The sequence below is a fragment of the Schistocerca americana genome, chromosome 3, assembly GCF_021461395.2.
Source record: "Schistocerca americana isolate TAMUIC-IGC-003095 chromosome 3, iqSchAmer2.1, whole genome shotgun sequence".
NCBI lineage: Eukaryota > Metazoa > Arthropoda > Insecta > Orthoptera > Acrididae > Schistocerca > Schistocerca americana.
The window spans coordinates 50,600,655-50,624,822 of NC_060121.1; the positions used below are offsets into that span (position 1 = coordinate 50,600,655).

The window sequence follows — 24,168 nt, forward strand, 5'->3', positions numbered from 1 at the left end:
CATCTTTGTTTTTATATATATAATATATCGAGTATTCCAAAGACATTCTACAATGTTCTGGACGTATATTCAGTATTGGGTGTTGGAAATCGTTGTGGATCGCCAGTGCATTGAGTGTGGTATTTTGTGTTTTGTTTTCGTGCTGCAGATGATTAATATGGTATTGACAGTTTTCGACCGAGAAAAGGAATTTTCGTCAAAAGGATTTTATGTTTTCGACAAAAGTAGGAAGATACTTATGTGCAACTACTGCAATGTGCCTATTGAGTGGCAGAGGAAGGACACATGCCTGAAACACATTAATAATAGTTCTTCCCATAAGAACACGGAGAAAGCACTAACAACTACTGGTATAAAAAGACAAGCTATGTTCACGGAAGTCAATGCAGCGGCAAAATGAGTGAAAAATGATAAAGAAGAATTCATTTTATCGACTACTCGAGCTTTCATTGAGGCTAACATTCCGATGGAAAAAGTTGATCATCCGAAGCTGAGAGAATGGATCAACAAATACATACCAAGTTTGTGTAATAATTACTTTACCGTCTGCTAATCGCAGCAAAGATTAGGTAATCTCGATAGCCAGAATAGTCCTATATTAAAAATAATTTTTGCTCAAGCACCCTCTTAAAAAAGTCTTATAATTGGGTAATGTGGTAATTTAATTCGTTACATAGTACTCTAATAGCAGTTCTATTGACATTTTTAAGGTGCTGGAGACTTACCCTCAGCTGGAAGACTACTGGAGGGTTACATACCTCGAATCATCAAAGAAGAAGAGGAAAGATTAAAAGGAGCCGTGAAAGATGAAAGAGTTTCAATTCTTTGTGATGAAACGACAGACAGAAAAGGGCAGTGTGTGTTTGTGGTTCTGATAAAAGTACTTAGTTGTGGTGATGGTGCAGTTCAGAAATTATTTGTCAGGGGAGTGAAAGTTATTGCAAATGCAACTGCTACATAACGTTCACAAGCAATTATGAGTGTAATACAGAAACTTGAAATTCAGTACAGAAATGTAGTTTCTATAACTTCAGATCCAGCCCGTTATATGGGCAAGTGTATAAATGCAGTTAGGGTTTTAGTTTCAGAAGGGTTAGTACACACACAATGATGGGCTCATAAATCAAATTCAGTTGGCAATGTGTGGGCTGTGGAACTTTGTGATTTGAACCATTGTGTTTTGCAGACAAAACACATCTTCCTTAATACCCGAAAGAGAAAGCATGCATACATTAAGTTCTTAGCTCAGAAATATGTAGGTGTACCCTCAAAAGCTAAACTTTTCCCTATTCCTGTCATCACCAGATGGAACTCGTGGTTTGAAAGTGCTGAGTATCTTGGAGAATATCTCTGTGATATAGTAGAATTTGTTGAAACTGTTGAAGATGAGAGTGTAGCTGTCAATTATTTTAAAGCTTTGACTTCTGCTGAAGCAAAAAAAAAAAAAAAAAAAAAAAAAAAAAAAAAAAAAAAAAAAAAAAAAAAAAAAAAAAAAATATCTTCAGTGCCTAGCTGTTTTTCTTGTCGAGCACTGCTCAAAATGTTGCAATTTCCTGCCGACATTGGAGGGCTCCAAGATACTGTTAATTCATCTTCTGCAGCCTTAGCTTGGTGACATTGCAAAGAGCTTGAAGTTACTAGAGGTCGCACTTAACTGAACCACTTGATGGAGTGTGATAGGGGAAAAATTGTCATTTCTTCTATAGGTAAATTGTTTGATCTGAGAAACATAATAAATGGCAATTTAGACAGTGCTGAAATCTCTCAGCTGATAAAGAAAATCTCCATTCTACAAGAACTTCCAACATCACAATTTCTTGTGCCATACACATTGTTTAGGGATTTAGTAGTTAGTTCTTGTAGAGAAGGAAAAGATGACGACGTGATTGGTATTCTTCTTTCCCTGAAAGCAGAGTATGGACTTTTTGTGGAAGCTGCAGTGAAGGCTTTGTGGATCCCAGTCAGTAATGTTGATAGTGAGAGATCATTTTCTAGATATTGCAATATAATGTCTGAGAGGAGAACAGCTAGAACAGCTCTGACTCCCAGTAATATGGAAGTCATGGTATCCTTGTCTTTCTCAGACAGACTAGTGTGTTGTGTACATACACTAGGACAGGATAAATGTTTACCAAACTTTCATGATTTGGTATTTGTGTTTTAATAAGATTTATAATTTTTATGCTTTTTCAATTTATCTAATATAAAAAGATTTTTCACTGCAAATGTGCCATAAATGTATTTCCTTTACCTTTTACTGCTGAAAAGTGGAAATAAAATTTGGTGGAATTATTGACAAAATGGAAAAAAACTGGCGAAAAATATACTGAAATAACTTTTTAAAAATGACAAAATCGAACAAAAAATTTCCACCACAAACAGGTGCCTCTAGATATGATGCAAAAATAGTAGACAAAATAAACCACAAAATACAAAAACAAACAACACATAACCATGAAACACACACACAAACAAACACAACACACAATAAGTGACAAATGGCACATAATGACTAACAACAACAAAGTCACACACAGGGTAGCTAATATACTAAACAAACAAGGACTCAACATAGCATACAGAACCAACTACATAATACAAAGCAGACTTGGAAGAAATACCACCAACACTGACAAATACAGCCAGTCCTGTATATACCAATTTACTTGCAACTGCTGTCAATCTGTATATGTGGGCCAAACATGCAGGAAATTCAGAACCAGGTACCCAGAACACCTCAGTGCACTGAAAAGCAATAGCTAACACACAACATTTGCAGACAACCTGATGGCACACAATGACCACCCAACAAACATTGAAACTGACTTACACATCCTTAAAACTAGTAGAAGATTATACCAAAAATTAACTATAGAAGGAAACTATCACATTCAAAAATCACTAGCCCAAGGAAAGAAAGTACTCAATGAATACACATGACTGTGCAATAAAACTCTCTTCGCCACAATATAAGAACTATACAAATAACACCCACACCAAAACTACTATTGAGGGAGGAATGAAACTTCTCTCCCCCCCCCTCTCTCTCTCTCTCTGCTCCAGTCCCGAAAACACACACACACACACAAAAACCAAACACCACAGAAACCAAACACAATGCAAACTCGCATGCCTCATCCTACCAAACACACTACGAAACAAATGAATACTACACAGTCACAACAACATGTAATGGTGGTGAAAACTCTCCTATGTTCTGAAAAATCAGAGAAAGTGCAGTGTCAAGCGACCATAGGTCACTAAATGTGCCTATTCACTTTGCCAACAACATATGAGAAATGATCACAATACCAAAACTGCAAGTTACACACAAAAAACGTGATATATATGGATATTCATTTGTAAATGCCATTCGAGAGTGGGATGGTACAGAGGTAGTACAAAAATGGTTCAATGAACCCTTCGCCAGGCTCTTACGTGTGCATTGCAGAGTAACCATGTAGATGTAGATGCAGATAAACAGAAAAATAAAAATTATGTTTTGCTGTTTGCAGATGAGAAGTTGTAGATTGTGTACCAGAATAGCTACCAAAATATATGTACAATAGTATCATGTAAGGTATGTAAACTAATGCATACATCCACTCTTTTCGCCAATTAAGCTATAAATAGAACTTTGACATAATGTTATAAACAACACATAGTGCATCAGGTCGTTAACACATATCTGAGCTGTGAACTATGAACATATGAGGTGTAATATTTTACAACAATTATTCATTCACAATTGTAAATATTATGTACCAAAAGTTTCGCTAAGTGTTAATATATAACAACAATTTTACAGTTAGAAAATAAAAAATAACCCACTGAAGATAGCACACAAAGTGCTGAAACATGCCTAGGTGAAAGACAACAGAAAAAAAGGTGTCTTGCATAAGGTGGAATTTCTCTTCCTATTTCGTAGCAAGCATAACAAGAACAACTGCAACACCACAAGTTGATTATTACAGATTTTAGTACAGCAATACTTCAATTCATTTTTTTATGTACATACATACACTATTACAAAATACATACCAATAATAAGTATATCAGCTGAGCAACCCATTTCACAAGATACAATGAGCATTTGACACTGAGGAGGATCAAGTGGAAATTCTGCCATTTGTCTTCCAAGAGGTGTAAGAGAACCAGTGTGATCTAGTGCTCCTAAAATCCACAGCTGGTACAATGAATTCAAAATGTTGTCCTGAAGAGATAACAATTTTTTAAATTAAAAGATTGAAATAACTCACATAAAATGAAGTATGATCTTACTTAACAGGTAGTATAGATGACAAAAGCATCTATGTGACGTAGTATAACTATTATTTCCTTTACTATTTTTTTATCTCATTGCTTTTTAACATTATCTTACAACAAAAGTAGGTCCATAGTTCTGGACCTCATTTGCACAAAAGAATGGATGAATTTAGTAGCCAATGTTTGGGACACATTACTATCTACCTCATATTATATATAATCTCTAATTTGGCTGCAGCACTATCAAAATATTGAATTATAAAATTCCAAACTGAAAATGATGATGACGAAGATGGTGGTAGTAGTAGTAGTAATAATAATAATAATAATAAAATAAACATTCAGCACAAGAATTTACTTCATTTTACACATATTAATAACAGTTGAAGAATGGGAAATGTTAGATGAAAATCTTTTGCCATTTCACTGTTATGATTTGAGAAATTGATGGAAAATCCAAATCAGTATGTGATAAATGAATCACAGTTAAATTTTTGGCTGCAGCCTTAGATTTTTCCTCATGAATATTAGGTCTCATGTGTCTGTTTCGATAGTTCTGATGACCACGATATTGAAAAGCATGGGATCTGAAGTGATAAATGATTTGCAGCAGAAAAGCTAAGTCCTTATTTGACAACTCGCTTAGTCATATGAGCAGCTGCCTGAGCATATTTAGCTTTGTTTTCATCCTATTTAAAAAAAAACCTACAGTTTAACAAGAAACCTGAACCATGCTGCAACTTGATATTTTTCCCAGACATAAACCATTACCAAAGATAAAACAACATCTGTCAGAAAAATCCTTGGTATGACTGGGACCATACTTCAGACCTTTTTGTATACCCTTGTCATCAAGCCACAGAAATAAGAAAGGATACATAAATACATATATGAGTCACTTTACTATTATGACCACCCATATATGACAAAGTCATAGGCTGTGGTCTGTAAGACGTCATACACTACTGTGGAGGATGTGTAACCCTGCCTACTACATCAACATATACCTTTTTACTATTGTGAGAAAAAGGAACAATTTAACAGAGTTATTACTGATTTGTTTTCTAGTTACTGCAGTATTTCTAAATTAGCACAGTCCTTGAACTGTTCTCTACTCGTGAAAATCAGCTGTAAATGAACAAATGTGATCAGTGTGAGTAACCAACATGCAAACTGCTTTCTGCACCATAGAAAACTGATGTTGCAGATGACTCAGTTCTTAGGATATATGGGGTTGACCAAGTGAGCATGCATTTAAATTTGCCAGGGATTTTCAAACTTCAATAAAACAGCTCAAAAATCTGTTGTGTACATGGCTCTGAAGCAAATTGATCATCACTATTCTCTATGACAATAAAGGTGAATAAATATGGGAAGTGATGTCGAAATTGGTTTCTGCTGTTGGTCAATGTCCCCAATGAGCCCCACTGTCCATAACGTGGGTGCTGGCATGTAAGGTGAGAAACAATAGACAACACACACATCTCAGTAATTACTGAAAAATGTATGTTAGCAGTGGTGGTGTAATGCTATGGTGATTGTTTTGTGATACTTTCAAGCACCATGCTTTCACGTAGCCATTACTGATAAGATTGTCACAATCATTTGTAGCCAAACATTCTCTAATAAACATTCCCAACACCATTTTAAATGTACAGCCTTCCATGCAATTACCTGAGGTGGTGGATCCATGAAATGAAACTGCAACAAATCTTGAACACCAAGAGATTTTAAAAGCAACACTGTATTTGCAAGGTTGGTCCTCTGGATCTCTGGGACAGTTGTAACAAGCAGTTCATCTTTATACTGCCTTTCTGTATATAACCTAAAACAACAAACATGCAATATAAATAATAAATAATAAAGTAGCAAAAAATGAAGTCAGTCAAAAGGTAATGCAATTTGCTAAAGAAAGTGATTCAATGAGAAACAAATGTGACAGAATTGCACTCAGCAGAAAAAGGAGCCACTATGCATATGTTAGAAGAAATACATGTACACACACACACACACACACACACACACACACACAGTTCCCCTGACTATACACTTAAAGAGCAGACTGAATTGGCTAATACTCCTTTTCTGGAAAACTTCCAGAAATTACAGACTGGGTCATTAGTCAGTTGGTCAAAAACCTGCTCAGTGCAATAGCACTAAATAAATGAAAATACAGATTTATTATCAAGAAAGAAAAGCATATACAGTTCAATGAAACTACAGAAGATGCTCAAAGTGATTTCTATGCTGTTACAAGCAAACATTGCATCTTTTCAACACAATTTACAACTTTTGTCGCAAATCTTTTCGGATTGTACATTTTCAACTTATCATTGGATTCCTTCCTTCAAATGCTTAACATCACTAACCTTGATCGAATAAACCTCATTTTTTAGTATACCCCAGACTGAAAAATCCATGATGTAATATGTGGGGATTGTGGAGGTCATTCAATACTATGCTCTCAGCCAATCCATTAGTCAAAACTTTCATTCAGAAAGTCCTTCAGAATAACTCAACAATGCGGAGTTACTCTATCTTGTTGCCATATCAACTTTTCCTTAACTGGCTGCAGATATTTAAAAAAATTGGACTATTTTCCAGTTCTGACTACACTTTTTGATGGATATCTATGTAATTCATAGAATTGACACTATTGTTACAAAAGAAGGCTCTATTAGTTCACTCCTGAAAATCCCTGTCCATACATTCATGCCAGGAGAGTTCAATTTTGTCTCCATTACCAGATGGGGATTTGTAGGATCTCAGTAGGTACTGTTGTGTCTGTTCACTCTGCCATTTGCCTTCAAAGTCACTTTACCGCTCCACAGAATGCTTTCATAAAACTGTAAGTCTTTCTATTCATTGTTTCTCTGGCAACAAAAAACAACTATCAACTGAGTTACTGATACTGTACACTAGTCAGGTTCACAACTCACTACCACTACCCACAGAACAAAGTCTATGGTTTGCTAGTGACAATTAACTTATGGCCCACCCCGTACTATCCACACGCCAATATAAACAACGTTTCTACACTTCCCTGAAGATCAAGTTACAAATCTTATAATATTGTACACATCTACTAAACTCAATAATTTTCATGTCACTAAATATGAATAAATTTTAATACACTGTCATCACAGTAACAGTAATCTACAGCTACATTTAGATATGTAGTCAGCAAGCCACTGTACGGTGCACGACAGAAGGTACCACTACAAGTCATTTTCTTTCCTGTTCAAACCATGAATAGAGTGAGGGAAAAACAGCTGTCTATAAGCCTCTGTACAAGTCCTATTCTCTCTCACCTTATCTTCGAGGTCCTTGCAAAAAATGTATGTCGATGGCAATAGAATCGATCTGCAATCGACTTCTAAAGCCAGTTCCATAAATTTCTGCAATAGTGCCTCATGAAGAGAGAATTGTCCCCTGTTCACAGATTGCCATTTGTGTTAATGAAGCATTTTAGTAATACTTAATCTACTGGAAATAAATCTAGCAGGCCGCCTCTGGATTGCTTCGATGTCTACCTTTAATCTGTCCTAGTGGGGATCTCAAACACTTGTGCAGTACCCGATAATGAACTGCACTGGCATTTATGCCGTCTCCTTTCTAGATAAGCTACACTTTCCCAAAACTCTCCCAATAAAATGAAGTTGAGCATTCGCCTTCCTGACTACCAACCTGGTGTGTTCATTCCATTTCATATTGTTCTGCAATGTTATGCCTCGATATTTAAATGATGTGATGCTGTCAAGCAACAAAATATTCAAACAATACAGAATTGTTTATCTATTCCTCTGCATTAACTTAAATTCTTCTAAGTTTACAGCAAGCTTTCATTCATCACGCCAACTAGAAATTCTGTGTGTCATCTTGTACCCTCTTAGTCTTTCAACAACGACACCATTCCATCCACCAAAGCATCGTCAGCAAACAGCCACCAACTGCTGTTCACCCTGTCTGCCAGACCAGTTTATATAGAGAATAACAACAGCCCTATTACAATTTCCTGGACACTCTTGATGATACCCTTGCCTCTGACAAGCACTCGCCGTTGAGGACAACATACTGGGTTCTATTACTTAAAAAGTCTTCAAGTCATTCACGTATCAGGGAAGCTAATTCGTGGACTGTGGACTTTTGACAACAGTCTGCAGTGAGGCACCACGTCAAACTCTTTCCAGAAATCTGCGAATGGTTTGTAGGATGTCAGGTGAGAAAAGGCCAAGCTGAGATTTGCATGAGTGATGCTTTCCAAATCGTTGCTGATCTGTGGACAGAAGCTTATCTGTCTCAAGAAAATTTATTATATTTGCCTCAGAATGTGTTCAACAATTATGCAGCAAACTGATTTGAAGGATACTGGCCTGTAATTATGCGGGTCCATTCTTTTACCTTTCTTTTATACAGGAGTGACCCGCACTTTTTCCCAGTTGCTTGAGACTTCACACCGGTTGAGACATTTGCAATAAATGGAAGCTAAGTAACAGATCAATGCTGCAGAGTAGTCTCAGAAAAACTGAATTCGAATTCTGGACATGTTGACTCATTTGGTTTTTAACTCTTTCACTTGCTCTTCTACACCAGGAATGCCCATTACTATGTCCCTCATGTGGGAGTCTGAATGGCAGTCAAACAATGTTATGTCTGTATGATCCTCCTGTGTGAATGATTTCTAAAACACGAAGTATAAAACTTCAGCTTTCCTTTTATTGCCACACCAGACTGGTTGAGAGTGACAGGATAAGTCTTCACTCTACTTAATCACTTTCTACATCTACATCTACATTTATACTCTGCAAGCCACCCAAAGGAGTGTGGCAGGGGCACTTTACGTGCCACTGTCATGGCCTCCCTTTCTTGTTCCAGTCACGTATGGTTCGCGGGAAGAACGATTACCAGAAAGCCTCCGTGTGTGCTCGAATGTCTTTAATTTTACATTCGTGATCTCCTCTGGAGGTATAAGTAGGGGGAAGCAATATATTCGATACCTCATCCAGAAACGCAACCTCTCGAAACCTGAACAGCAAGCTACACTGTGATGCAGAGCGCCTCTCTGGCAGACTCTGCCACTTGAGTTTGCTAACCATCTCCGTAACGCTATCACGCTTACCAAATAACCCTTTGACGAAACGCGCCGCTCTTCTTTGGATCTTCTCTATCTCCTCTGTCAATCCGACCTGGTATGGATACCACACTGATGAGCAATACTCAAGTATAGGTCGAACGAGTGTTTTGTAAGCCACCTCCTTTGTTGATGGACTACATTTTCTAAAGACTCTCCCAATGAATCTCAACCTGGCACCCGCCTTACCAACAATTCATTTTATATGATCATTCCACTTCGAATTGTTCCATACGCATACTCCCAGATATTTTACAGAAGTAACTGCTACCAGTGTTTATTCCGCTATCATATAATCATACAATAAAGGATCCTTCTTTCTATGTATTCAGCTGCCACTCCCTGCACCAAGTGCCTATCCGCTGCAGATCTCCCTGCATTTCGCTGCAATTTTCTAATGCTGCAACTTCTCTGTATACTACAGCATCATCCGCGAAAATCAGCATGGAACTTCCGACACTATCTACTAGGTCATTTATATATATTGTGAAAAGCAATGGTTCCATAACACTCCCCTGTGGCACACCAGAGGTTACTTTAACGTCTGTAGTCGTCTCTCCAATGAGAACAACATGCTGTGTTCTGTTTGCTCAAAACTATTCAATCCAGCCACACAGCTGGTCTGATATTCCGTAGGCTCTTACTTCGTTTATCAGGCGACAGTGCGGAACTTTATCGAATGCCTCCCGGAGGTCAAGGAAAATGGCATCTACCTGGGAGCCTGTATCTAATATTTTCTGGGTCTCATGAACAAATAAAGCGAGTTGGGTCTCACACGATCACTGTTTCCGGAATCCATGTTGATTCCTACAGAGTAGATTCTGCGTTTCCAGAAGTGACATGATATGCGAGCAGAAAACATGTTCTAAAATTCTACAACATATCGATGTCAGAGATATAGTTTTGCGCATCTGTTCGATGACCCTTCTTGAAGACTGGGACTACCTGTGCTCTTTTCCGATCATTTGGAACCTTCGGTTCCTCTAGAGACTTGCGGTACACGGCTGTTAGAAGGGGGGCAAGTTCTTTCTCGTACTCTGTGTAGAATCGAATTGGTATCCCATCAGGTCCAGTGGACTTTCCTCTGTTGAGTGATTTCAGTTGCTTTTCCATTCCTTGGACACTTATTTCGATGTCAGCCATTTTTTCGTTTGTGCGAGGATTTAGAGAAGGAACTGCAGTGCGGTCTTCCTCTGTGAAACAGCTTTGGAAGAAGGTGTTTAGTATTTCAGCTTGACGTGTGTCATCCTCTGTTTCAATGCCATTATCATCCCAGAGTGACTGCTTACATATGTGGCTTTGTGCCTAATGGAGTGGAACATATCTGTTACAGGACTGGAAGAGGATGTGGTGACTGGATGCACAGGAGAGATGTAGCACCTGTGTATTTTACAGGGGTATAGTGCATATGGCAAGAGGTTGGGGTAGATTTTGCATAAGGATGGACAAGTTATTTTGTAGATGTGGTGAGTGCCAGAATTTTCCAGATTTTGGGCTGTTCTACAGTGCTATGCATGTTAACAAAGGACTACCAGTAGTGACATTTTTTTCATGGCCTGTTCAAGACTGATGTGTATTTAATAGTTGCCATTCTGCCCTTAATTTTAGATATAACGCATAAAAAAAAAAAAGGCTCTGAGCACTATGGGACATAACTTCTGAGGTCATCAGTCCCCTAGAGCTTAGTACTACTTAAACCTAACTAACCTAAGGACATCACACACACCCATGCCCAAAGCAGGATTCGAACCTGTGACCGCAGCGGTTGCGCGGTTCCAGACTGTAGCGCCTAGAACCGCTTGGCCACCCTGGCCGACAGAGATATAAGGCAGTAGAAGGTGAAGCTAAGGATAGCTTTCCTTGATGAGAGTCATAGTTACTAATAAACATAAATCAGAGGCTCCTTAAGTTACAGTGAAGATAGCATACTTATCCATATAAATATAATTGAGAATATACAGGTCACTATACAAGTCTGTAATATGATTTGATGAAATGACATACTGTGATATCATATGTAAATGAATTATTTCTCTGTATGTACTGCTGTTTCAATGTCATAAACATTATAGGTGGAACAAATATAAAAATAATTTTAAGTATACCCTTGAAATTAATGGGGCATGCTTGCAAGCCATGGCTTATCAATTATTCACTGTACTGACTGGTACAACTATTCTTTAATAACTACTGGGTGCCTGCCAAATGAAACAAAATATCAATATCTCTCTGAAAATGATTATACTGTCTAATATTCTTCCTCCACATATAAATCTACATGACATTTTTGGTTGTCAGACAATAAGCTACGAAATATTTCAAACAGGTCTGTACAAGACCAAGAACAAAAAAATAAAATAAAATAACAGTGCACAGGATCAAACCAGTTAGCTATTTGGCAAATTGTTTGGTCAAGTAAAGAACAATCTCTTTAACCTGAACAACTTCATTTATGAACATTGATTGTTGTTGTTGTTGTTGTTGTTGTTGTGGTGGTGGCGGTGGTGGTGGTGACAGTCTTCAGTCCAGAGACTGGTTGGATGCAGCTCTCCATGTTACTCTATCCTGTGTAAGCTTCTTCATGTGTGAGTAACAACTGCAAACTACATCCTTCTGAATCTGCTTAGTGTATTCATCTCTTGGTCTCCCTCTACAATTTTTACCCTCCACGCTTCCATCCAGTACTAAATTGATGATCCCTTGATGCCTCAGAACGTGTCCTACCAAAAGATCTCTTCTTCTAGTCAAATTGTGCCAGAAATTCCTCTTTTCCCCAATTCTATTCAGTACCTCCTCATTAGTTACATGATCTACCCATCCAATCTTCAGAATACTTCTGTTGCACCACATTTCAGAAGTTTCTATTCTCTTCTTGTCTGAACTATTTAGCATCCATGTTTCACTTCCATACAAATACCTTAAGAATGTTTTTCCTGATACTTAAATCTATACTTGACGTTAACAAATTTCTCTTCTTCAGAAATGCTTTCCTTGCCATAGCCAGTCTACATTTTATATCGTCTCTACTTTGACCGCCATCAGTTATTTTGCTCCTCAAACAGCAAAACTCATCTACTACTTTAAGTGTCCCTTTCCCTAATCTAATTCCCTTGGCATTACCTGATTTCATTCAACTACATTCCATTATCCTCATTTTGCTTTTGTTGATGTTCATCTTATATCCTCCTATCAAGACACTGTCCATTCTGTTCAATTACTCTTCCCGGTCCTTTGCTGTATCTGACAGAATTACAATGTCATCAGTAAACCTCAAAGTTTTTTATTTCTTCTCCATGGATTTTAATTCCTACTTCAAATTTTTCTTTTGTTTCCTTTACTGCTTGCTCAATATACAGATTGAATAACATTGAGGATAGGCTATAACCCTGTCTCACTCCCTTCCCAATTACTGCTTCCCTTTCATGTCCCTCAACTCTTATAACTGCCATCTGGTTTCTGTACAAATTGTAAATAGCCTTTCGCTCCCTTCAGAATTTGAAAGAGAGTATTCCAGTCAACATTGTCAAAAACTTTCTCTAAGCCAACAAATGCTAGAAACATAGGTTTGCCTTTCCTTAATCTATCTTCTAAGATAAGTCATAGGGTCAGTATTGCCTCACATGTTCCAACATTTCTACAGAATCCAAAATGATCTTCCCCAAGGGCAGAATCTACCAGTTTCTCCATTTGTATGTAAAGAATTCATGCTAGTATTTTGTAGCCGTGACTTATTAAACTGACAGTTCGATAATTTTCACACCTGTCAACATATGATTTCTTTGGGATTAGAATTATTATATTCTTCTTAAATTCTGAGGGTACTTTACCTGTCTCGCACACCCTGCTCACCAGATAGTAGAGTTTTGTCATGGCTGGCTCTTCTGAGGCTATCAGTAGTTCTAATGGAATGGTGTCTACTCCTAGGGCCTTGTTTCGACTCAGGTCTTTTAGTGCTCTGTAAAATTCTTCATGCAATATCGTATCTTACATCTCATCTTCATCCACAGCCTCTTCTATTTCCATAATATTGCCCTCAAGCACACTGCCCTTGTATAGACCCTCTATATACACCTTCCACCTTTCTGCTTACCCTTCTTTGCTTAGGACTGGTTTTCCATCTGAGCTCTTGATATTCATACAAGTGGTTCTCTTTTCTCCACAGTTCTCTTCAATTTTCCTGTACGCAGTATCTATCTTACCCATATATGCCAGAACATCAATCGCGTTTGTCTTCTAGCCATCCCTGCTTAGCCATTTTGCACTTCTGTCAATCTCATTTTTGAGATGTTTGTATCCTTTTTGCCTGCTTCATTTTAATATTCTCTCCTTTCATCAATTAAGTTCAATATCTCGTCTGTTACCCAAAGATTTCTACTAGCTGTCGCCTTTTTCCGTACTTGATCTTCTGGTGCCTCCACTATTTCATCTCTCAAGGCTACCTATTCTTCATCTACAGTATTTCTTTCCCCTGTTCTTGTCAATTGTTCCCTAATGCTCTCTCTGAAACTCTCTATAACCTCTGGTTCTTTCAGTTTATCCAGATCCCATCTCCTTAAATTACTATCTTTTTGCAATTTCTTCAGGTTTAATCTACAGTTCATAACCAATAAACTGTGTCCAGAGTTCACATCTGCCCCTGGAAATGTCTTACAATTTAAAGTCTGGTTCCTCAATCTATTTTACCATTATATAATCTATCTGAAACCCAGTGTCTCCAGACCTCTTCCATGTTTACAACCTTCTTTCATGGATCTTAAACCAAGTGTTAGTTATGATTAGGTTATGCTCTGTGCAGAATTCTACTAGGGGGCTTCCTCTTTCATTCTTTACCCACCCATCCGTATTCTCCTACTACTTTTCCTTCTATCGAATTCCAGTCCCACATGGCTATTTGATTTCTTTCTTCCGTAACTATCTAAATCATTTCTTTTATCACGTAATACATCAATCTCTTCATCATCTGCGGAGCTAGTCGGCATATAAACTTGTACTACTGTGATATGCATGGGCTTTGTGACTATCTTGGCTACAATAATACGTTCATTATGCTGTTCATAGTAGCTTAACCATGTTCCTTTTTTTTTTTTTTTTCCCCACCAACTCCTGCATTACCACTATTTGATTTTGTATTTATAACCCTGTACTCACCTGACCAGAAGTCTTGTTCCTCCTACTACAGAGCCTCACCAATTCCCACTATATATAACTTTAAGCTGTCCGTTTCCCTTTTTAAATTTTCTAACCTACCTGAGGTCTGACACTCCACACACTGATCCGTAGAATGCCAGTTTTCTTTCTCCTGATAATGACGTACTCCTGACTAGTCCTTGCCCAGAGATCCAATTGGGGGACTATTTTACGTCCGGAATTGATTGTATCATAAGACAAAGGCAGTTGCAAATTACAGTACATAGTGAAGTGAAAATTATTATGTGATGTTTAATTCTCAAGATCAATAAACGTCTATCCAATTTAATAGTGACAACTTTAACAAAATGACTGACACTTACTACAAAATAAGAATCATCATTAGTTTTAACAATGGAAACTGCCACAGTTATCATGGAGGTTGTTTCCTCCACCCTCCTTTCTCACAAAAACGACTTGAGATGGAATGAACATAACAGAATCAAAGTAATGAGACAGCTTTTGACAGTAGCTTTTCCACTTAATCACTGACATGCAATTCAACTTTGCGGGTATTGTCCACTTCCCTACAAGACATTAAGCTGGCCTATATAGTGGATGTGGTAGAACAGTCCATCAACATTTTGCAATACACTTCATGGCAGTGAGTCTGATCTGTAGCCCCGCAGAATTGTGCTGCGTGAGAAAAACTCTTCTCTCCTCAGTCTCAAAATTTCATCTTTTAGGTTAGTTAGCATAATTTCGTGGTGCCCTGGAATGGGTTCTCCAGGTTCTGGATTATCGAAAAGAATCACACCATTTTTTATGGACATCATCTAACTGCAGGTGGTTAAGTCATCAAAACTGATTAGTTGGTTGATTTGATGGAGGGCACTAAACAGCAAGGTCATCAGTCCCATCAGGTTGGGGAAGGATGGGGGAAGGAAGTCGGAAATGCCCTTTCAAAGGAACCAGTGTGCTAACCACTGCGCCACCTCGTTCGGTTGAGATCAAGAACAAACAAACTTTGGGACAAAAATGTCTTATGTAAAGCATTAAATCTGACATTCAGCAGGATGTAAAGATGCTTTTCACTGTAATATCTGATAGGCAATACCAGGAACATTGCATTTTACATACATCCATTTCCTTAAAGTACTCACATCTGCTGTATCTTCTCGATACATCATTGGGAAACGTTTGTGAATAACTATGTCTCGAGTTGTGTTTCTGTGAGGAATTCTGTGATCTACTTGCATTTTTTTTAATGGATTTGTACAACAGATGAAATTCTGAAACACTACAGCTACTACTAGTATTATGACAAAAACACTAATACAATATTAGCAGAAAGGTTCACCATCAGTTATAACACAATCAGCAACCAAGTCAACACGAAAAAACAAATTGGAGATTTTACTTTTAGAATGACCCGCATACACAATCATAATTGCGTATGAATGTCTGGTAGTAAGTTACCTGAAGCATTGGCCTGGGCCTGTTCTTCCCGCCCGGCCTGATCGCTGATTGGCATTGGCCTGGCTAATAGGATATATTTGTAGAGCATCCATACCAATACGGGGATTGTAGACTTTCAGTTTGCAGTAACCTGAATCTACCACATACATTATTCCATCCACTGCAAAACAAACAAAACATAAAAGTGAAGATGTGAAAACAAAAAAAATCCTCATGCATAATAGGTACCTGGTTAAACGCAAAGAGACATGCCAGAATGCCAATATGGTGTGCTGCAGACTCTTCCCTGACAATTTTATTGTAAATGATTGCTTAATAAAATACTTATTGTATTCCAGAAACCAAATGGTTAGTACACTCATGAAAATCAACTAATTTTCTTTATATTTTTCACAGTCAAGACTTAAAAACTTGATATGATCAATGTGGAAAGACGACTACGTAATCATTATTTACTACACTGGAGGTATATGTATTTATTATGTACTACATATTTTTATTTACTACTTCAATAACTCATAATTTGCCTGGAGCCTGAGTTCACTGTCAGGTGACTATTCACAGTGTGTCAACAGTTAGCAAGACTGCAAGGATAATCAAAACTCCAAAGGAATGAGGTGGTTCCTCTTTCTGTGTACTGTTGAAGGCACTGTGGTGCAGGGTAGTTGGTAACATCAGCACACGGCTTTTAGAGAACAGATTAACGCTAAAATGCAAGGCATACGGTTTCTGACATGGAACACTTGCAAAAGTAAAATTTTTGTGGCCCAAGATGGTCAAAAAGTCAGCCAAGATGGCTATTTTAAATTCTTAGGGCTGAGGGTAGGTGGAAAGCTTTAGTGGAAGCATCTAATTGAAGATATTGTGCATAATCTGAATGCTGATATATTCAATATAAGAATAGTCTGCACTATCTCTGATACTGAAACTCAAAGGCTTGTTTACTTTACTTATTTTTACTCTTGTACCTGTATGGTGTAATATTTTGGAGTAACTCTATGGAGTTACCAAGAACGAAAGGGTGAATGGGTTGAGTTGTGATGTTAATTCATGAACTTAAAGTAGGCTACTGTTCAAGTGTCTTACAATTCTGTGTCGTGCCTGTACATATGTTCCATCATTGTTGTTGATGATACTAACTCGTTCTGAAGGAACAGCAACATTCATTCAGTAAACACTGGATGGAGAAATGGTATGCACTTGGATAAAACTTTCTTAAACATTGTACAGAAAGTTGTGCACTATTCAGCAAGTTTCATTTTCAACAGGCTTCCAGTGGAACTGAAAAAGTTAAGTGATAAATCACAAGTATTTAAACTGACACTGAAGGATTTCTTGTGTCACATTCCTCCCTCACATTAGTTCAGAACTTTTCTCTGTAACAAATTATTTACTCATTACTCTCCTTCAATTTTTTTCATGTTTTATTAATTCTTTTGTTTATACATCTTCTAATTCGCATTTGGCAAACTATGTATGGACTCGTTCCATGACTGAGTACTTCTGACTCACATGGTCCCACAGAACTTGATTAGTAAATAAATAAAAATAAAAAAAATAAAAAAAATTTACAGGTAGGTGGGCAAAACAGTGTCAACGACAAGCAGACAGGCTAAGATAATTAATCTTAAGATTAGCAATGTAAGAAAAAGATAGATTGCTATTCACCGCAGAGATGACATGTCGAGTTGCAGACAGGCACAACAAAGACACACTTACATATGGGCTTTTGGCCAAAGCCTTCTTCAGAAAAGGAAACATACACACACATTCATTCACACTCAGCTGCTGGAGACTGTAGTCGTGTGTGTGTGTGTGTGTGTGTGTGTGTGTGTGTGTGTGTGTGTGTGTGTGAGAGAGAGAGAGAGAGAGAGAGAGAGAGAGAGAGAGAGAGAAATTACTATACAAGGTTATGACAGTATCATTTAGAGCATATATGGATTAAACACATCAGAGGTGCAGCTCCTGAAATGGCTCTTAAAATGGCTAGAAAAAATTGCTGTTGCAGCAATCAAGATTATCAATAAATTTGGTAAATTTACATATAACTGGGCGGTTTTTTAGGTTAGAGGGTCTCGGAAAAACACAAGAAGGGCTTCAGTCACAAAGGATGCAGGCTAAACACAGGAAGAATGTAGATACAGGAATCAGTTGTAAATTGTCGTAGCTGTGTTGGGAAATTACCAGGGCTCAAAGTGCTAATAGAAAGCACTGATGCTCAAATCGTTATAGGCACTGAAAGCTGGTTAAAGCCGGATATAAGCTCAGCCGAAATTTTTGCAAAGAACCTAACCATGTTCCGAAAAGATAGGCTAAACACGGTTAGTGGTGGCGTGTTTGTTGCTGTCACAAGTAGTTTAACTTGTCACAAAATTGAAGTAGATACTTCCTGTGAGTTAGTATGGGCAGAGGTCACTGTTGGCAACCAGAATAAAATAATAATTGGATCCTTTTACTGACCTCCCAGTTCAGATGATACAGTTGTTGAAAGGTTCAAAGAAAACTTGTGTCTGATTTCAAACACGTACCTGACTCATACGATAATAGTTGGTGGTTACTTTAATTTACCCTCCATATGTTGGCGAAAATACATGTTTAATTCCCGAGGTACACATGAAATACCATCCGAAATTGTGCTAAAAGCATTCTCTGAAAATTGTTTCGAGCAGTTAGTTCATGAGGCCACGCGAATAGTAAACGGTTGTGAAAACACACTTGACCTGTTAGCAACAAATAATCCTGAGTTAATAACAAGCATCAAAACCAATATTGGGATTAGTGAACACAGGGTTGTCGTAGCGAGATTGAATATTGTAATCCCCAAATCCTTGGAAAATAAGCAAAAAATATACCTACTCAAAAAAGCAGATAAAAATTCACTTGACATCTTCCTGAGAGACAATCTCCACTCATTCCAAATTAATAATATAAGTGTAGACCAGATGTGGCTTAAATTCAAAGAAATAGTATTGGCAGCAATCGAGAGATTTATACCAAATAAATTAACAAATAACGGAGCTAACCCTTCTTGGTACACAAAACGGGTTAGAACACTGTTGCAGAAACAACAAAACAAACATGCCAAATTTAAACAGATGCAAAATCCCCAAGATTGCAATCCTTTACAGAAGCTCAAAATTTAGCGTGGAGTTCAATGCGAGATGTTTATAACAGTTTCCACAATGAAACTTTGTCTCGAAACCTGGCAGAAAATCCAAAGAGATTCTGGTTGTATGTGAAGTATGTTAACAGCAAGAAACAATCAATGCCTTCTCTGCATGATAGCAATGGAGATACTATCGAAGACAGTGCTGCCAAAGCGGAGTTACTAAACACAGCCTTCCGAAATGCCTTCACAAAAGAAGATGAAGTAAATATTTCAGAATTTGAATCAATAACAGCTGCCAACATGAGTAATGTAGAAGTAATTATCCTCAGAGTAGTGAAGCAACTCAAATCACTTAATAAAAGCGAGTCTTCTGGTCCAGACTGTATACCAATTAGGTTCCTTTCCGAGTATGCTGATGCAGTAGCTTCATACTTAACAATCACATACAACTGTTTGCTCGACGAAAGATGTCTACCTCAAGACTGGAAAGTTGCACAGGTCACACCAATATTTAAGAAAGGTAGTAGGAGTAATCCACTACATTACAGGCCCATGTCGTCTAAAAGCCATAAATTCAACTAAATACCTAGGTATTACAATTACGAACAACTTACATTGGAATGAACACATAGAAAATGTTGTGGGGAAGGCTAACCAAAGGCTGCGCTTTATTCGCAGGACACTTAGAAAATGTAACAGACCTACTAAGGAGACTGAGTACACTACGCTTGTCCGCCCTCTTTTAGAATACTGCTGCGCGGTGAGGGATCCTTACCAGATAGGACTGACAGAGTACATTGAAAAAGTTCAAAGAAAGGCAGCAAGTTTTGTATTATCACGAAATATGGGAGAGAGTGTCACAGAAATGATGCAGGATTTGGACTGGAAATCATTAAAAGGAAAGCGTTTTTCGTTGCGAAGGAATCTTCTCATGAAATTCCAATCACCAACTTTCTCCTCTGAATGCGAAAATATTTTGTTGACACTGACCTACATAGGGAGAAATGAACATCACGATAAAATAAGGGAAAATCAGAGGTCGTACGGAAAGATATAAGGGTTCATTCTTTCCGCGCGGTTTACGAGATTGGAATAATAGAGACTTGTGAAGGTGGTTCGATGAACCCTCTTCCAGGCACTTAAATGTGATTTGCAGAGTATCCATGTAGATGTAGATATACAAATTAAAAAAATAGCTTTTTTCTTTTAGTCATACTTTACAAATATTTACTAGTGTCACACATTTTAGCATCATGATGGCATCATCTGGCACTTCACAGTTATATGGATGTTAATTTTTAATATTGTACATTCTTTTGAAGTGTTATGAGGTCAATTTTCTGGTTGTACCAGTGAGGAGTTATGTACAGAAAGATTAGTTTATTTCAGTGTGTACCTTACGTAAATTGTTCATTTAAATCACCTCATTTCAGTACATAATCTCACCACAACATCTGACAAACAGACTTCACCATGTTTCAGAAAAACCTTGAATTAAAAATTAGTGTACACACAAATGTAAAGCATCTGATTATGCTGTCGAAACATGCCATGCTAATAAACACCAGTAAAAAGCGACTTAACCACAAAAAATAATTATAAATTTTGTAATACAGTCACTGATCTCAAGACATTCCATAACACATGGATAAATTTAAATTTAAAGTTATGAATAAGGATACTACATGATGAACTAATGTTCTAAATTGGCTACTACCTATTACAATAATTACAACACACAAAGGATAACATTGTGCATGTAATAGTGACTGTCACTAGGATCTAATACCATAGACAAGGGTTTAAAGTCATGACGCTATATCGACAAAATTGGTCATTTTGACTTATTTCCTTCACCACTGCCTTGGAAAACCAATCTACTGAACGCCAACACAGTGGAGGACCTGTCTTCAACAGTTCCACAGACAGTGTGTAATGTATCCACAAATTTACTTTAATACTCCATGCCACAGTAGCTTATTGTCTTTTACACCATTTTGGGTCCTTTGCAGTACTATGACATATGCAACAGCAGTGTACACACACACACACACACACACACACACACACACACACACACACACACACTCTCTCTCTCTCAACATAATACTTACATAATACTTGCAATATTGTTAACGACAGTACTTGCCCATAGTTGTGCTATATGGAATACATTAAACAACTGTTACTTTTATCATTTAGGCTTTGCTGTTGTGCATTATACATGTTTTTCAGAGGAGGAGAAATCCATAATCTTTTCAATCAAAAGTGTACTATGGAAGGAAATTAAAGTTCATTTACCTTCCTCAATGCGCTTTAATCATCCGAAAGCAATACTTTTGCAGGCTGTGGTAAGTTATTTTTCATTACTCACAGTAAATAAGCCATTATCATATTAACTAAATTTAGATATTTATGCAGGATGTACACAATTGCAAGTTAAAACCATATGCTTGCATGTAACATTGCAATTTTATTGCAGAAAATGACACATGTATTATAGAAAGCAGTTCTATGACACGTGAAGATGCTAAAAAATTGTTGAACACTGCTGGTGTTTCAGATGTGGATCCGTAATCTGATGACTCCTTAAAGCATCCTAATTATCAGCCAGCAACAAAGGCTGATAGTGAACTCTCAATACATTCTGTAGTGTTTCACTGGTATCTTTACAAATACATACAATAATTATCTTTTGTTTCTCATATATTGTCTCATGTTGATTACTCTGTGTTGTTTTAAGTCAAATGGCAATATAATTATGAGCTATCTAATTTTTGAAGCACTATAAAACATGTATAAATCTCTACAACAAACTGTTAAGAATTTTTAAAGGAGTAAGTATTCCATGTTATTGTTACTTCTACAACATCAGATGTACTGCCCACAGCACCAAGGTGTCTAACGTATCCATAACTATGCCTATCTTTTTGTTATTTAGTACTTAATGCTGAAGTTGACAAAATTTTTGAATAAGCATAAACACACACTAACAACCATGATGTATCACAATTATCAGTGCCATGAAGTTAGTAGTAACAATGATAGCATTTCCACGGTTGCAAAATTCCTTTTGCCTTTATCTCAAAACACACATTTTGCAGATACATTGTTACGACTCTAAACCCACGAATACTTCACTGAATAGTGAAAACTTTCTATTACTTAGTGTCACAGCAGGTTCTAGTTTAAGTTAAGAATTCTGTTTATATATTTTATGATTAAAACCACAGTTTACTCAAGCCATGCTCAGATGGTGAGATCTGAAAATATTTCACATTAAGTTAGTAAACAGCATTAGGGAAACCTTAAAAAGTGAGAGCAAAATGGGTAACGAAGGGCAAGAAAGTGAACTAACGAGAGTGAACTAATGAGAGCAGGAGAGTGAACTAAGAAGAGGTTTTCCATGTTTCTTTACCTGTCAGTGAAGTTTCTGCAATATTGGTTGCAACAACACACTTCCTGAGTCCTTCTGGTGATCTCTGGAAGATCTTTGCTTGCAGATCTGATGGCAGTTGTGAATAAATTGGAAGAACAGAAAGCTGAGGAGCATTATCTATTTCCCCAAGTCTCTCAGCAAGAACTTCACATGTTACCTCAATATCCTCCTGCCCAGGCATAAAAATGAGGATATCTCCTGTTAAAAAGTGAGAATGTGAAATATTTAGAATGGCCATTTAATGATTTTCAAACAATATACTTTTACAAGGTAACAATACATCAGATGAAGAATTAATACCTCCAATAATTTTTGTTTGATACTGATACCTTCGTTTGGCTGCAGATGAATCTGTAGAGCTTGCTTCACAGCAGCATCAACATAATCTTCCACTGGGTTTTTGCTGAAGAAAATTTCCACAGGAAATGTTCTTCCCGGAATCGTGAATGTTGGGACATTACCAAAAAATGTAGAAAATTTTGTAGCATCCATAGTAGCTGAGGTAACTATCAATTTTAGATCATGTCTCCTAGCAACAACCTGAAACAGACAAGTAAAGTTGTATGACCTGGCTTTCTTGCAAATACTCCATTACCACCATGTATAATTTGTGCTGGTCATTGCATGATACAGGAAGGAAGACATGAAGGAAGCAAGGAAGATTTGAGTTTAACATCCCCTCAACATCAAGGCCATTAGAGGCAGAGCACAAGCTCGGATGGTGTCAAGGGTGAGGAAGGAAATCGGCCGTGCCCTTTGAAAGGGACCATCCCAATATTTGCCAGGACTGATTTAGAGAAATCATGGAAAACCTAAATGTGGATGGCCAGACACAGGTTTGAACTGTCATTGAATTGAATTCGAATCCAGTGTTACACAGGGGTGCTTGCAAATACTCCACTACCTCCCAGTAATTTGTGCCAGTCTCATGTCAAACTGTGAATTTGGTGGTCTCTCTCTCTCTCTTCTCGAAAGCTATGAATATCCGGGGACAAAACTTAACCCACAATAAGATTTACAGAATGCAAACGATATTGTTTTAGGAAAACTTATGCAAGACTCATCACCAAAAGATTTGTAAAAGACGCCAACTTTCCCAAGGAAGGAATACTAAGATTGAACATTGTCGCGAGTTGGAGGAAGGAAATTGGCTGTCTCCTTTTCCAAAGAATCATCCCGATATTTGCCCTAAGTGAAAACACAGAAAAGTTAAACCTGGATAACCAGATGGTGATGTGAACCACTGTCCTCATAAATGTTGTCAATTGTTCCAACAGCAGTGCCATCTCATTTAGTCCAAAATAGGTAAGAATTCCTTTTGACACTGAGAACTGCTCAAAATACAATTCCCATGGTCAAAGCAAAAACTGGAGATTGAACCTCTCATACAAACCTAGAGTGTCAAACTCGCTCAATCTCCAATCATGTATGCCCCCTCTTCTCTTTTGGCTTAGTGCAGCCCTGTACAAGGTGACACTGCCTCGCATCACCCAGCCTCAAGCATTTTCTTTGCTGGAAGTGCTTTTAGCATGACGGGTGAAGTGCAACACCAGGGTGTATACGTGGACAAGGATTTCCCTGTTAAAAATACACTTTCTCCCAGGTGACAGTATATTT

General features: G+C 37.5%; 1 protein-coding gene across 1 annotated transcript in view; it reads right to left on the reverse strand.

The window, feature by feature from the left end:
• LOC124605505 (pre-mRNA-splicing factor ATP-dependent RNA helicase PRP16) overlaps nucleotides 1–24,168 on the reverse strand; it is a 186,628-nt gene that overhangs the window by 54,972 nt on the left and 107,488 nt on the right. Inside the window, exons 12-16 of the mRNA XM_047137238.1 lie at nucleotides 22,881–23,091; nucleotides 22,531–22,749; nucleotides 16,004–16,163; nucleotides 5,941–6,091; nucleotides 4,042–4,213 (exon numbers count right to left, since the gene is read on the reverse strand). Coding sequence (XP_046993194.1) covers nucleotides 4,042–4,213; nucleotides 5,941–6,091; nucleotides 16,004–16,163; nucleotides 22,531–22,749; nucleotides 22,881–23,091 — 913 coding nt within the window. The remainder of the gene's footprint in view (nucleotides 1–4,041; nucleotides 4,214–5,940; nucleotides 6,092–16,003; nucleotides 16,164–22,530; nucleotides 22,750–22,880; nucleotides 23,092–24,168) is intronic.